This window comes from Passer montanus, unplaced genomic scaffold (genome assembly GCF_014805655.1).
Source record: "Passer montanus isolate IOZ18808 unplaced genomic scaffold, ASM1480565v1 scaffold82, whole genome shotgun sequence".
Lineage (NCBI taxonomy): Eukaryota > Metazoa > Chordata > Aves > Passeriformes > Passeridae > Passer > Passer montanus.
In genome coordinates, this window is record NW_024373479.1 from 2,545,913 (window position 1) to 2,558,341 (window position 12,429).

At 48.8% G+C, this 12,429-nt stretch overlaps 1 protein-coding gene across 1 annotated transcript; it reads left to right on the plus strand.

Moving 5' to 3' along the window:
• The first annotated feature begins 948 nt into the window (after positions 1-948).
• Positions 949-12,026, plus strand: SIX4 (SIX homeobox 4). Its single transcript, XM_039733065.1, has 3 exons — positions 949-1,820; positions 3,170-3,858; positions 6,277-12,026. The coding sequence occupies exons 1-3, from the start codon at positions 991-993 to the stop codon at positions 7,071-7,073; spliced, it is 2,316 nt and encodes a 771-aa protein (XP_039588999.1). The 5' UTR covers positions 949-990; the 3' UTR covers positions 7,074-12,026.
• Positions 12,027-12,429: the final 403 nt, after the last annotated feature.

Sequence of the window (12,429 nt, forward strand, 5' to 3'; positions counted from 1 at the left end):
CGCCCCGGCCCCGGCGGGGCTGCCCGCGCCCCGGAGCGCCGCTGTGGCACGGGCAGACGGGGCACGCCTGCCCGTGAGTGACCGCGAGGAGCCACAGAATCAGTCACTTCGGGAAAGAGCAGCGTGTGTCAGGCAGGCCATGGCACTGAGTGCCACGTCCAGTGTACCCTTAAACGCCTCCAGGGATGGTAACTCCACCGCCTCCCTGGGCAGCCCGTTCCAATGTTTAATCACTCTTTAATTCCTCCGAGTGTCCAACCTAAAGCTCCGCTGGCGCAGCTGAGACTCTGTCCTCCCGTCCTGTCGCTGGTAGCCGGGAGAGCCGGACCCTCCCCCGGCTTCATCCTCCTTTCGGAGTCATAGAAGTAATAAAGTCACCCCCGAGCCTCCTTTCCTCCAGGGGAAACACCCCCAGCTCCCTCAAGCGCTCCCCTTGGACTCGTGCTCCAGCCCCTTCCCAGCTCCGCTACCCTTCTCTGGACTCGCTCCAGCACTTCAGTGACTTTCTTGAAGTGAGGGGCCCAGAAGCGGACACAGCAAACCCCCCTCAGCCCCAGCCATGATGGCAGGCAGCACCGGGATCGTTTTAACCCTTCCCCTTCCAGGGAATTCCGCAGGTGCCGGAGCCGCCGCTCCCCGGGGGCTCCAGGTGGAGCCGGGAGTGGGGGGGGGGCAGCGGAGAGAAGAGCGCGGCCGCTTGATTGACGGTTGCCGTGGAGACGCCGTAGCCCCGCCCTCCCGGCGCGGCGCGGCCAATGGGCGGGCGCGGCCGGGGCAGCGGTGGGCGGGGCCACATAGTCTTGCGGCGGGTGCGGGAGCCGCGGCGGGGGGAGCGGCGGAGCGCGGCCGGGATACAGCAGCGATCCCGGATGGTCACCGCGGGGCCGGGGGAAACCTGATCGGCTGGAGCAGGAGGAGGAGGAGGAGAGAGATAGCAAGGGGGGAAAAAAAAAAGAAAAAGAAAAAAAAAAAAGGAAAGCAAAGCGAAACATGTCTTCTGCCTCCCCCGCCGCGGACGACATCGTGATCGCGGTAGAGATCAAGGAGGAAAATGTGATGGAAATGCTCTCCGAAGCCCCCGAGGGGCCCGCGCCGCCGCCCCCTCCCGCCGCTGCCCCGTTCCCCATGGAGCATGCCGGCTCCGCTGCCGCCGGCGAGGAGGGAGCCGCGGAACAGGTACTGCTCCATACGGAACTCCTGGCCAGGAACCACCACGCTGCCTCCTCTCCCTCCTCTTCATCCTCCTCCTCCTCCTCCTCCTCGCAGACCCCCTTGGCTTTCTCCCCGGACCACGTCGCCTGCGTGTGCGAGGCGCTGCAGCAAGGTGGGAACCTGGACCGCCTGGCCAGGTTCCTGTGGTCTTTGCCCCCGAGCGATCTGCTACGTGGCAACGAGAGCCTGATGAAAGCCCGGGCGCTGGTGGCTTTTCACCAGGGCATCTACGCCGAGCTCTACAGCATCCTGGAGAGCCACAACTTCGACTCCTCCAACCACCCGCTGCTGCAGGAGCTCTGGTACAAAGCTCGCTACACCGAGGCGGAGCGAGCCCGGGGCAGACCCTTGGGGGCGGTGGACAAGTACAGGTTGCGGAGGAAATACCCCCTGCCCAGGACCATCTGGGACGGCGAGGAGACGGTCTACTGCTTCAAGGAGAAGTCCCGCAACGCGCTGAAGGAGCTCTACAAGCAGAACCGATACCCCTCGCCCGCCGAGAAGCGCAACCTGGCCAAGATCACCGGGCTGTCCCTCACCCAGGTCAGCAACTGGTTCAAGAACCGCAGGCAGCGGGACCGCAACCCTTCCGAGACCCAGTCCAAAAGGTGAGGGAAAACTTTTCCTCCCCGCCCCCTCTCCCGCCTGCCTTTCCCTCTCCCGGCTCTTTCTTCCCTTGCAAACATGGCGCTTACCTTCGGTGCGCCTCGTCCTCCCCTCCTTCCTCCTCCCCGCTCCCTCGTTCCCAACACACCCACCCGGCCCGGGCGTGCGAGGCGGCGCGGGGAAACTTCCCGGACCCGCCGCCCCGCGCTCCCGGGAGAGCTCCCGGCGCGGGGGAGCCGCGGGGCGGGCTCCCGGGAGGGGACGGCACGGGGGTGTCTGTTCCCCCCGCTCCTTGTTTTTATTCAATTGTCGCGCCTGACAGAGTTAATCATTGACGGCCGGAGGACGCGCGGGGTCCCGGCGCTCCCTCTGTTTTGAAACCTGACTCGGGAGCGGGCCGGGCTCGGGTTTCAGCGGGGGAGCGCGGCCGGTTCCCGGGGCTCCCGGCTCTCCGGAGCGGGGCGGGAGAGCGGCCCCGGCCCCGCTCCGCCCGCGGCTCGGGCTCGGCTCCCCCCGCCCCGCGGCGGGGCGCGGGCAGGTGGAGGTGACCTCCCCGCTCCCGCCCCCCGCCTTCCTCCGGGAAGGGACGGGAAGGGGGGAGAAAGCGCGGGGAGGAGGGGGGGGAGGAAGGGAGCGGGGAGAGAGAAGGAGGGAAAGCGGCCGGCGGAGGGGGCCCCAAGGCATTTCTCAAGCAAGGGCGCGATTGTGCCGCCGCGGCCCCTCTCCGCGGGACACATCAAAGGGCGAGGGGGGAGGGAGGGGAGGGCGACCGAAAAATGCAGCCGAGGGCGGACCAGTCAGCGAAAAATCCCGGCGCAGCCCCGGGCGGAGGCACAAAGGCCGCCCCCCGTCTCTCCGTCCCTCCCCCGGCTCGGCCGGAGGTGCCTCCGCCGGCACCGGGGGCAGCGCGGGCCGGGCTCTCGCCCTTCCCCCGGGCCGGGGGCGGCCGGCTGAGCCCGGGGTCCGGCGGCGCTTCCCGGCCTTGCCTCACCTCCCAGCGCTGTGCCAAATGGCCGCGGCCGGTCTCACACGTGTGGGCACCGCGGGCCGGCGGAGGGGGGCCCGGGCAGCCCCCTTCGCTCGCCGGGGTGGAGGAATTTATTTACAACTCCATAACCCAGTCTGTAAAGTTCCTCCTTTGGCGAGTGTTTGGTTTGATGTGTTCTATTCTAAGAAACCTCCTCCCTGGGCTTAAATATCAGTTTAAAGTGCCTCGTAAAGGCAAAGCACTGGAAAAAAAATTGTTCGTGGAAGCTCCCACATACTTGTGTGAAAGCAAGAAGTCCCCCTTGGTGCAGGGATCCTGGTTCGCTGTGGTAATGCAATGTCATCTCTCCATCTTCCCCCATAGCGAGTCAGATGGCAACCCTAGCACGGAAGATGAATCCAGTAAGGGGCGGGAGGATTTATCTCCCCATCCCCTCTCCAGCTCGTCCGACGGCGTTACCAGCCTCAGCCTTCCCGGCCACATGGAGCCTGTCTACATGCAGCAGCTTGGAAACACTAAAATAGCCTTGAGCTCGTCCGGTGTCCTGTTGAATGGGAACCTCATGCCTGCCAGTACCTCTCCTGTCTTCCTCAATGGTAGCTCATTTCTTCAGGGACCCAACAGCGTCATACTCAATGGACTCACCGTGGGCACTTCACAGACTGTTACCTTAAATTCGCCCAAAACTGCGGCGAGTGTTGTGAGCAACGGGGTGTCCATCACTGACATACTGTCCTCATCGTCCTCAGAAGATGTCAAAGACTTCAAACTCCTTCAGGCTTCGGTCCCCAATGCCACAGCAGCCTTCAGCCCTAGCAACATCCCAGTCACTTTCCCAGGATTGATACCGAGCTCAGAGGTGAAAAGGGAAGGCGTAGAAACTGCTGCTTCCCAGGATGGAGGCTCCGTAGTTACTTTTACTGCTCCTGTCCAAATAAACCAGTATGGCATTGTCCAGATCCCCAATTCAGGAACAAATGGCCAGCTGCTGAACGGAAGCATTGGTTTTTCTTCTCTGCAGCTGCCTCCAGTTTCTGTGGCAGCTACACAAGGTAAAAGCTTTGCCTCTTGCAGTAAGAGGTATGAGAAAAAGTTGGAATCAGGCACGCTTAGCATTTTAGAAGCTGTGGTCTGCTTCTTCCAAGGTATCAACATAGTATCTCAGCCGTGGCCACACGCAGAACATCAAATAATACTGTTTGCCTTCTTTTATAGTGGTTTATGCTCCTGGGCAGACTGTCAGATGAAGCTGAGCTGCTCTGTTAGGAGCATGGAAGGAGGTCTGGTAATTTACACCCCTTTCATCTCATGCTGTTGACAGAAGTCTGTGATAGGAGTCTTCACAAATATCTGTAAATTTTACATGTTTCAGTAATTCAAAATATTCCCCATTTGCCACTGAATTCTTTTAATGAGAAGGTTCATAAAAATGAAAATTATGACAGCTGGAAATTGTTACCGTTGTTGTTCTTGTGGTGGTTGTTTTTTTTTTTGTTTTCTTAATGAAGGCATTTCACAAAAATACATTTTGAATTACTGTAGACACAACAAGACTGAGCAGTTGCTTGTACATTTTCTGTTCCATAATTAAGAAAGATTAAACTTGAGGGAAACAATAGAAGTAAGCACTAGCTCGTAGATATAAAATGTGAGGCTCTTTGGATAAAACTGCCCTCAGTCCAAGGGAAATATGTCATCACAGGTTCATGTGCCAAGTGTGCAGGCTCCTCCCCAAGTTTGCTTTAGAGTTGGTCTTAGCATACCATAGTCTGAATCTTGCAGCTGGTCAGGAAGAATCCCAGGGAGCACAAACCTAGTTCTGGATCCCTTTTTTGAAGCAGATCTGTTAAAAAGCACAGTTGAACATCTTTGGTACTCACTGGCCACTTTATCTTTGATTACGAAGATGATTAAACTGGAATGATTCTCTCTGGTTTCAGGGGCTGTGAATACTATAGTGAAAGTCAAATTGTGCTGGTGTGCTACTTTGGATTTAATGTGTATAGGGTGTGAATTGTTCTTGCTGAAGCACAGGGAGAAACACTGAAGCCGTGCAACCACATTTCAAATGGGTGCACAATTATAAGGTCCTAAAATGTGGCACTCACAGGCACTGGAAGTTACTGGCACATAGTTTAAGCAAGATTAAAGAGAGAAGACAGTCTGAATGCCACCTGTAATTACTAAAGCCACTTAATCCACATGCTCCAAGGCATAAACTAACAGCCAGCAAAGGTGAGAAAGAAAGTTCTGTCCTTTTAATTACTGTAGGATATTGTGTTTGAATGTCCTAAGATTTGTAATAAGCTCTTCTCTGACCATGTTTTCCTTTGTTAAAAATACTGACTGCCCACTGGAGAGTGATCCACCATATCTTTGGTGCAGAGAAAAGTTCTGGTTGTCTTGGATGGATAGCTGGCTCCCTATTCCAAGTGAAGCGTGCTGCAGGCTATTTCAAGTAAGCCAGTAAATAATACTGACAGGTAACTTCAAGTTACCTGGCTTTGTTATTCTAGCTTACCCATGTGCATAACATCTTCCAAAAAAATATCATAATTGATTAACTGAAATTAATAGGGAACTAAATTTCTCACATGGGGAATATTTCATCTTCTGTGCTGTTCTAAAATATTCAGCTGTGTCCAACTGTAATCTCTCATAATTAAACTGCTTTTGAGAAAGAGAGGTGTTCCAAGTGGGACTCAGTCCCAAGAGCCAGTATTTCTTATTTTAGGAATTACCTTAATGACAACTGACATGGCAAGTCCAGTGAAAACAGCTTCAGGTCATCTCTGGGCACCTCTCCTTGCTTTGGCTCACTGCAGCATCACACGAGCAGTGCCATGGCTTCCAGCAAGGGCAGGCAGTGCTGGGTGACTTCTCACAGCGTGCTGGATGTGGTAGGATTAGGATTTTAGAAAAACATGATAAAGCAAGGTGAACGGGAATAGAGCTGAGTGCTTGAGGATTGCCGAGTTAGACCAATAGAAATTACCAGTTTTTTGTGTTTTCTGTGAGGGTTGGCTCGGGCAGGTTCTCCCCAGCAGCAGTGGATTTCATGTGACGTGTCTCCAGTTCCCACACACAAGCTGTAGTCTGTCACTGAACTATCTTTAATAGCTTTTCATGCTTCTATTCTTAGATGGAAATTGAGTGGTGGCAACTAGTGAAGGCCAAAGCACATTCATTTTAGTCACATGGCTGGGGACTGTTTGCTCCTTAATGAGAGTCTGAAAGATACCTAATCTAATATATCAGAAATTTCTTTTTTTTTTTAACTTTCTAGAAGCAACTTCTGTTAACAGCATTGATTTCTTTACACCAAGTTTTCTCTCACCTGCTACAAAAGTTGCTTTTCAGCATTGCATGAAATATTAGTGTATGTGTATACTGCAAAGGTAAAAAAGACCAGGACTGCATAACTCTCTGCCAGCAGTAATCTCTGTTTTCTTTTGCTTCCCTTCCCATAGGTAATGTTTCAGCAAACCCCAGCACATCTGATGGAGGAACTTTTACAACTGAATCTTCAACAGTGCAGCAAGGAAAGGTTTTCTTCAGCCCCCTCACTCCGAGTGCAGTGGTTTATACAGTTCCCAATTCGGGCCAGGCAGTAGGATCTGTCAAGCAAGAAGGACTGGAAAGAAGCCTGGTGTTTTCTCAGTTGATGCCAGTCAGTCAGAACACTCAACTGAACGTCAACATGTCTTCTGAAAATATATCCAGTGCAGGGCTCCAGTCCCTGGCCTCCTCCTTAGTGAATGTAACACCCTCGCATAATTTTTCCCTCACACCACCAACTCTTTTAAATGCTGCAGAACTGAGCTCTGGTATCTCGGAGAGCCAGGCCATGTCCTCACCCGTGACCAGTACCTCTACAGTGATATCTATCAGCAACACTAACTATGCAACCCTTCAGAACTGTCCCCTCATCACCAGTCAGGATCTGTTGTCCATTTCCACAGCGCAGCCCGTGCTTGGAGAAATCGTTTCCACGAGTGGAGACCGTGTCAGCCACCCCCCTGCACAAGTGCACCAGGATTTTGGCAGGGAGCACAGGTTGGTTCTGCAAGCCGTACCTGATGTCAAAGAGAATTTCTTACCTAATTCTGAGAGTAAGTCAACTGGCAATTTAATGATGCTGGATTCCAAATCTAAGTATGTTATGAGTAACATGGTTGACACGGTGTGTGAAGAACTGGAAACGGACAAAAAAGAACTTGCCAAACTGCAGACAGTTCAGATGGATGAAGTTATGCAAGACTTGTAACTTCTTTCTTTTCTTGCTTTCTGTTTTAATAGATAAGTCTCCTGTTGAGGCCCTAACAAACACCTAGTGGAGTGTTTGTGGGTTTTTTTGTTTGGTGGGTTTTTTTTCATTTAAAGAAACCAGAAGAACATTTAAGTGGTCTGAATCAATGTACAGAGGAATCTTCAGCAATGGAATTAGGTTACCACACTTGGTTTGCATGCAGTATTCTCTTTTAAGCAGATTAAAGGAGAAAGGAAATGGCCAGGGCAAGTACTGAGGAATGGGTTCAGGTTTGGCTACCAGATACTACCCTGAAAATTTAACTAGACTCTCCATAGTACAACATACTCTTAACAGTAAGTATACACTCCTAGCTTCATATGGAAAACAAAAATCTCACTCCAGAATGGTAGAAGCAATGCAGACTTTTTTTTCTGTTTACTTCCAGTCCATGGGCATTGAGAGATTTCTAAGGAACTCTAGACGATACCTCTCTGGCTACTTTTATGTTGTTTGAGGTTAAGAAACAAAACAAAATCATAATATTGTTACTGGTATGTTTGCTATTTTTTCCAGCAGACTTGCATTTAAACCAAAAGTCTCACATCAATCATGTGCAGGTTTCTAAATGCTACAGCTAGCATTTTGTCAGTGCACCAGAAAAAGCATCATTTAAAACTCTAATTATGCAATTCAGAAGCTTTCTATCCAGTATGAATGTAAATATTGTTTCAGTTCTTATAAAGGAGACTTTTTTTTTTTAATTAGTACAATGGATTTTATTTATGGTTTATGTTCCCTTTCACTTTAGACACAATGCATTGAAAAGGAAAACGTTTTCTGGCTGTTTAATTTATTTTATTGTTTGAGCAGGAAGTAAGCGTAGTTTTTTCTGACAAGATTTTACTTTTTGTAGTTTTTTTCAAGCAATAGACTGTAAAAGTAAAATGTTAATCACACTGAAACTAGAAAATTAATTCCCAGTCTCACAAACCCAGGAGGTCACTGTTTCTACCCCCTCTGTCATTGTGTTCAGGTTTTTTTTTTGTTTGTTTGTTTTGTTAGTAATTTGCAATTTAGTTGAACCCTTTTGTGTATTTTTTACAGAATTCCACGTGCCTTTCTTCCTAGTGGCCTTATCTTTGTTACTAAAGCACAGTGGCAGGAGGAATGAAAACACTGATTTGCAAATATCCGTCCTCAGGGCCAAATCCTGATGCCTTACTTCTGCAAGTAGACCCTCTGACTTGGGTGCCCCTGCTTGCACGAGTAAGAAGAGGTTTTGAGAGTCTTCTGGACCTGCTGGGTGACATTTCCTGGCAGTGCAGAGAGCCAAGCATGGCTCCTTCTGCCCCACGTCAGCAGGACAGGAGGGGTCTGCAGAGGAACCACGGGGTTGTGCCGAGGGGAAGCTCTTGGCTCCGTGGGATGAGCAGGAGAGGTTGGATGGGCAGGCCAAGGAAGGGAACCCCAGGTTTGCACATTGGCCAAACAGCCCGTGTGGGAGGGCTTCAGCTGCAAGGCCCCCACCCAGCTGAGTGTGTATTTATAAATATCCTCCCAGGAGAAGCAGCCTGTGGTGGGAACTGCAGCGGCCATGGTCCCTGCCTGGCTGGGGATGGGTGTCCACACCTTTCTCCCTGGCCAGGAGCAGGTGGAGCAGATCTTAACCTTTCCTCCAGAGGAGTTTTTGTAGCATGGAAAAGCACATCCTTATAGCTTTAAAATAATAACAAGAATTCAGATGTACAAAAGTGACGCGCTGTTAATGCTGGTGGGTTTGGTTTTGTTATATTTTATCCTAATGTGAATATATACAGTAACTAAAGCATGTGTTCATCCTCATCAGGGGCCTTTAGAAGGCATTGGGAAATGTTTTCATGAGCTTCTGTGGGCTCTGAAGCAGGCTCAGGACAGAACAAGATCACTTGTAGAGGACAAAAGAAAAATGGAAAGGAAAGATAATTAAAGTGGCCTGTCCCAGTGTGTTTGTCTTGGTTATAACTGGTTCCCTGGAAAGCTTTTGGGGAATGAAGGTTTTTTTGTGCGCCGTGAGCATGGCATCGGCATTCTCGTTGTGGTTTTGCACTATATTGCGTATTTTGCAAGGTTTTCTGTGGAACCTTGAGGCTGAGCTCTGTCAGTGAGTGCTGGAGTCCATGCTGTGAGCCAGGGCTGCAGGGAAAAGGGCAGGAGAAGGGAAGAAGGAGCGTGCAAGGGGAGCACTCGCAGCTGCACGGAGCCGCTGACGCTCTGCAGGCAGGGGCAGCCCATCAGCAGCTGGCTGTCCCCACGTGCTCCCAGGCAAACAGGGTGTTTGAGGCAAGTGCTCTAAAGCAGAGATTATCACAAGCAGGACATGGAGCTGTATGTTCCCCTGGCACAACTTTCCCTGACGTTCCCGGGAGCTCCGCGTGAGCAGGGAATCGGATAGTCCAGAGTTCTCCTAACCACTCTGCTTGTTTATCTGTTTGCTGGGCCCCAGCATGAGCAATCTGTTTCCCACCTCTTCTTCACCCATGTAACTAAGATGGTGATGACAGTAGCTGTATATGCTTTGCATGAAATCACTCAGCCATTTGGAAAATTAGAAATACCCCGTATCGCTGTCATTTTAATGGAGAATGTGTACTTGGCTCTGAAGGAGTTGGTGGTGGATTAACATTTGGTCTGTGAAGCTCAGACTATATTTGGAGGCAAGCTAGGGAATATTTCAGAGCAGTTGTTGGTGTGATCATCTCTCATAATTGAAGAGACTGTGGTGTTACAACAGTACCTGTTACTTTATTTTTAATTTTTCCTTCTTTGCATTTGTTGTGTTACTGAGGCTCTGAATTCCTTGGCTTTGCAGCACAGTTGATGTGGAAAACTGTGTATGTTGTTACAGTGGCACGTTTCTTGGAGTGTCTGGTACTTCTGAGAGGAGAGTTCCCACTCCTCAGTGGGAGTGGAGGATGTACATAAAAGCAGTGTTTTGGGACAAAGTGAGATTGATCTATTCTAGTCTTCCAGATATCGAGTAACTTCCTATTATCTTTTACTCTTTCTTTCTTTCTCCCATTGAAAATAAGTGTCATTCCCTCCAGATAACGTAGTTATAACCTCATGTTTTCTGCAGGTACATATGCACAATATAAAGACTCATTGCACGGTACAGTGTGTTTAAAATAGAAATTTAAATAAGTAGTTTTATTCCTTACAAGGGTAAGTTTTTATTTTGTGGCCCTCAGGCAGGCAGGCTCACTGCTCTCAATAGACAGTACTCAAAGCCCCAAAAAGTGTCCAGGGCCAGATCTTTGGCTGCTGTAAATAAGGCATTGCTCCACTGATTCCCAAACCAAGGATTTTTACGTGGTGTTTAGGGGATTTGGATGCTGGTCTCCCACACATGGGGAGGCAGTGAGTGTCCAAGCCCCACAGACAGCCCTTATTATCACATTCTGTTGTTTAAATGGAAGGTATGTCTACCTGGCATACACGTTCCTTCTCTTCCCTCCCTCTCTGTTGTGGATGAGAGTAAAGGATCATTTCAACTTCACATATGTTTGTAACTTCTAAGTCCACTGGAAATCTTACAGAAAACATTGCCAAATTCTACTGCTTTACTAGTCCCAGACTCAGCTTTGAAAAATATGCCTAAGGAAATTCTTAAAAAGCATGATGTTAAAAACCCCTCTCTTCTTTACTACTTTGGATTAAAGCTGCCTCTGTTTCACCCAGAGTTTTGCAGAAAACATGATGAATTGAATGCTCTGTGTGGACTATTTGCAGCATTATCCCTGTGGTCTTACCTGCAAGGGCATTTCAGCAATGTAAATCACAGACATCCATTGGCCAGGTCCTCAGCTGGGCTAAACTAGCACATTTCCATTGACTTTAATGTCCTTTTTTGCCAGCTGGGAATATGGTCCATTCATTTCACTGGTGTTAGGTCAGGGATGGATTTGGCCCAGTACACAGTGGCAGCACAAACCAGAGCACAAGGCTGGCACTTGGGTAGAACCAAACAGTCACAGTCTATCAAAGCATATACCTCTTCCCATGTACTGCTTTCCCCTACGTGTGGATTCAGGAAGACTCTTTCAGAAAGTGGCTTCACCCAGAGGTGAGGCTGGAACTGTCATTACTGCTCTCAGTCTGAGACTGATGACAATAATGGGCAGGTTCTGACTTCAAATCATGTAAAATCACCTCAGTCATGATTTTCAGTTCAATAAATCAGGGTGGAATTTGGCCCTGTGTGCACAGGAGCTTTTCATGTGCACAGATGTCCAGTGTCTGTGCACTTTCCTTAGCAAGGGCAGATGAACAAGAGGGTGCATCCCTCCAGTATCATGTGAGGTATCTGTGCAGGGCTCTGGGACATGAACTCCCCAGTGCTTGTGGTCGAGAAGAATGTCAAATCATGGAAAAGAATAGTAATTTTATAATTCTGAAAACAAAAATAATGGTATTTTTAAAAGCAAGGATGCCTGAAGTCTTCCTGTATCTCCTAGCTGTTATTATCTTGAAGGATATTTTATACCTTAGTTGTATGTTTCATATAATTTAAAACTTGCTTCTTAAATTTCTGAACTCAAGGAGGGGGTGAATCTTCTGGCTTTCAGGATTCACATTCAGAGGATGTTTGTTCTTTTGCTGCATGTACTGTTTGTCCAGAACTAACCAGTTATTTCTCCAATATGGGTTTTATTGTGCCTTACAACAAATATTAAATTTAAGCGGAATGTACGCGTTAGAGGAGGGAATAATCAAGAAGACTTTACTGCACTGTTAGGTGATGCTGCCCCAGAGTGTATCATCAAACATATCTGTGCTTAATTACCCAACCAAAGAGATCTAAAGTATGTATGTTTGTTGTACTGTAATAGGGGTTTGTGCCTGGACAATTAAGTGTTTTATTTGTATTCTGAGATGATGTGAACTTATTTTTCTAAACACTATACTGAATAAACTTTATATTTATACACATCTTGTGTAAATATTTCTGTTTGGTTGTCATGTGAGAGCTTTGAATTTTCAGTTGGAAAAGCAATCTGAAGTAGAAACTTGGCTTCTAATGACTCATCATGAAAGGTGATGGCAACCAGGAGTGCCTGTGCTTGCCAGGGATTTGATCTGCACCCTATTTAAGCAAGAATGAGACTTTGTTGACTTGAGGGGGTTTTGTTGGAATTCTAAAATACTAAATTAAAAAACATAAATCTTATACCTCATATTGAACCTATTTGTGTCTCGAACTGAATTTATACTGTAATTAGTTAAATACTATTAAAATCTACTTCCACCTGCTAGTTAGGGCTAGTCAGTATTTACTTGTGGTTCCCATGACATTGCCATGTGTTCTGTGTCAGGGGCTTTTTTTGGGTAGGTG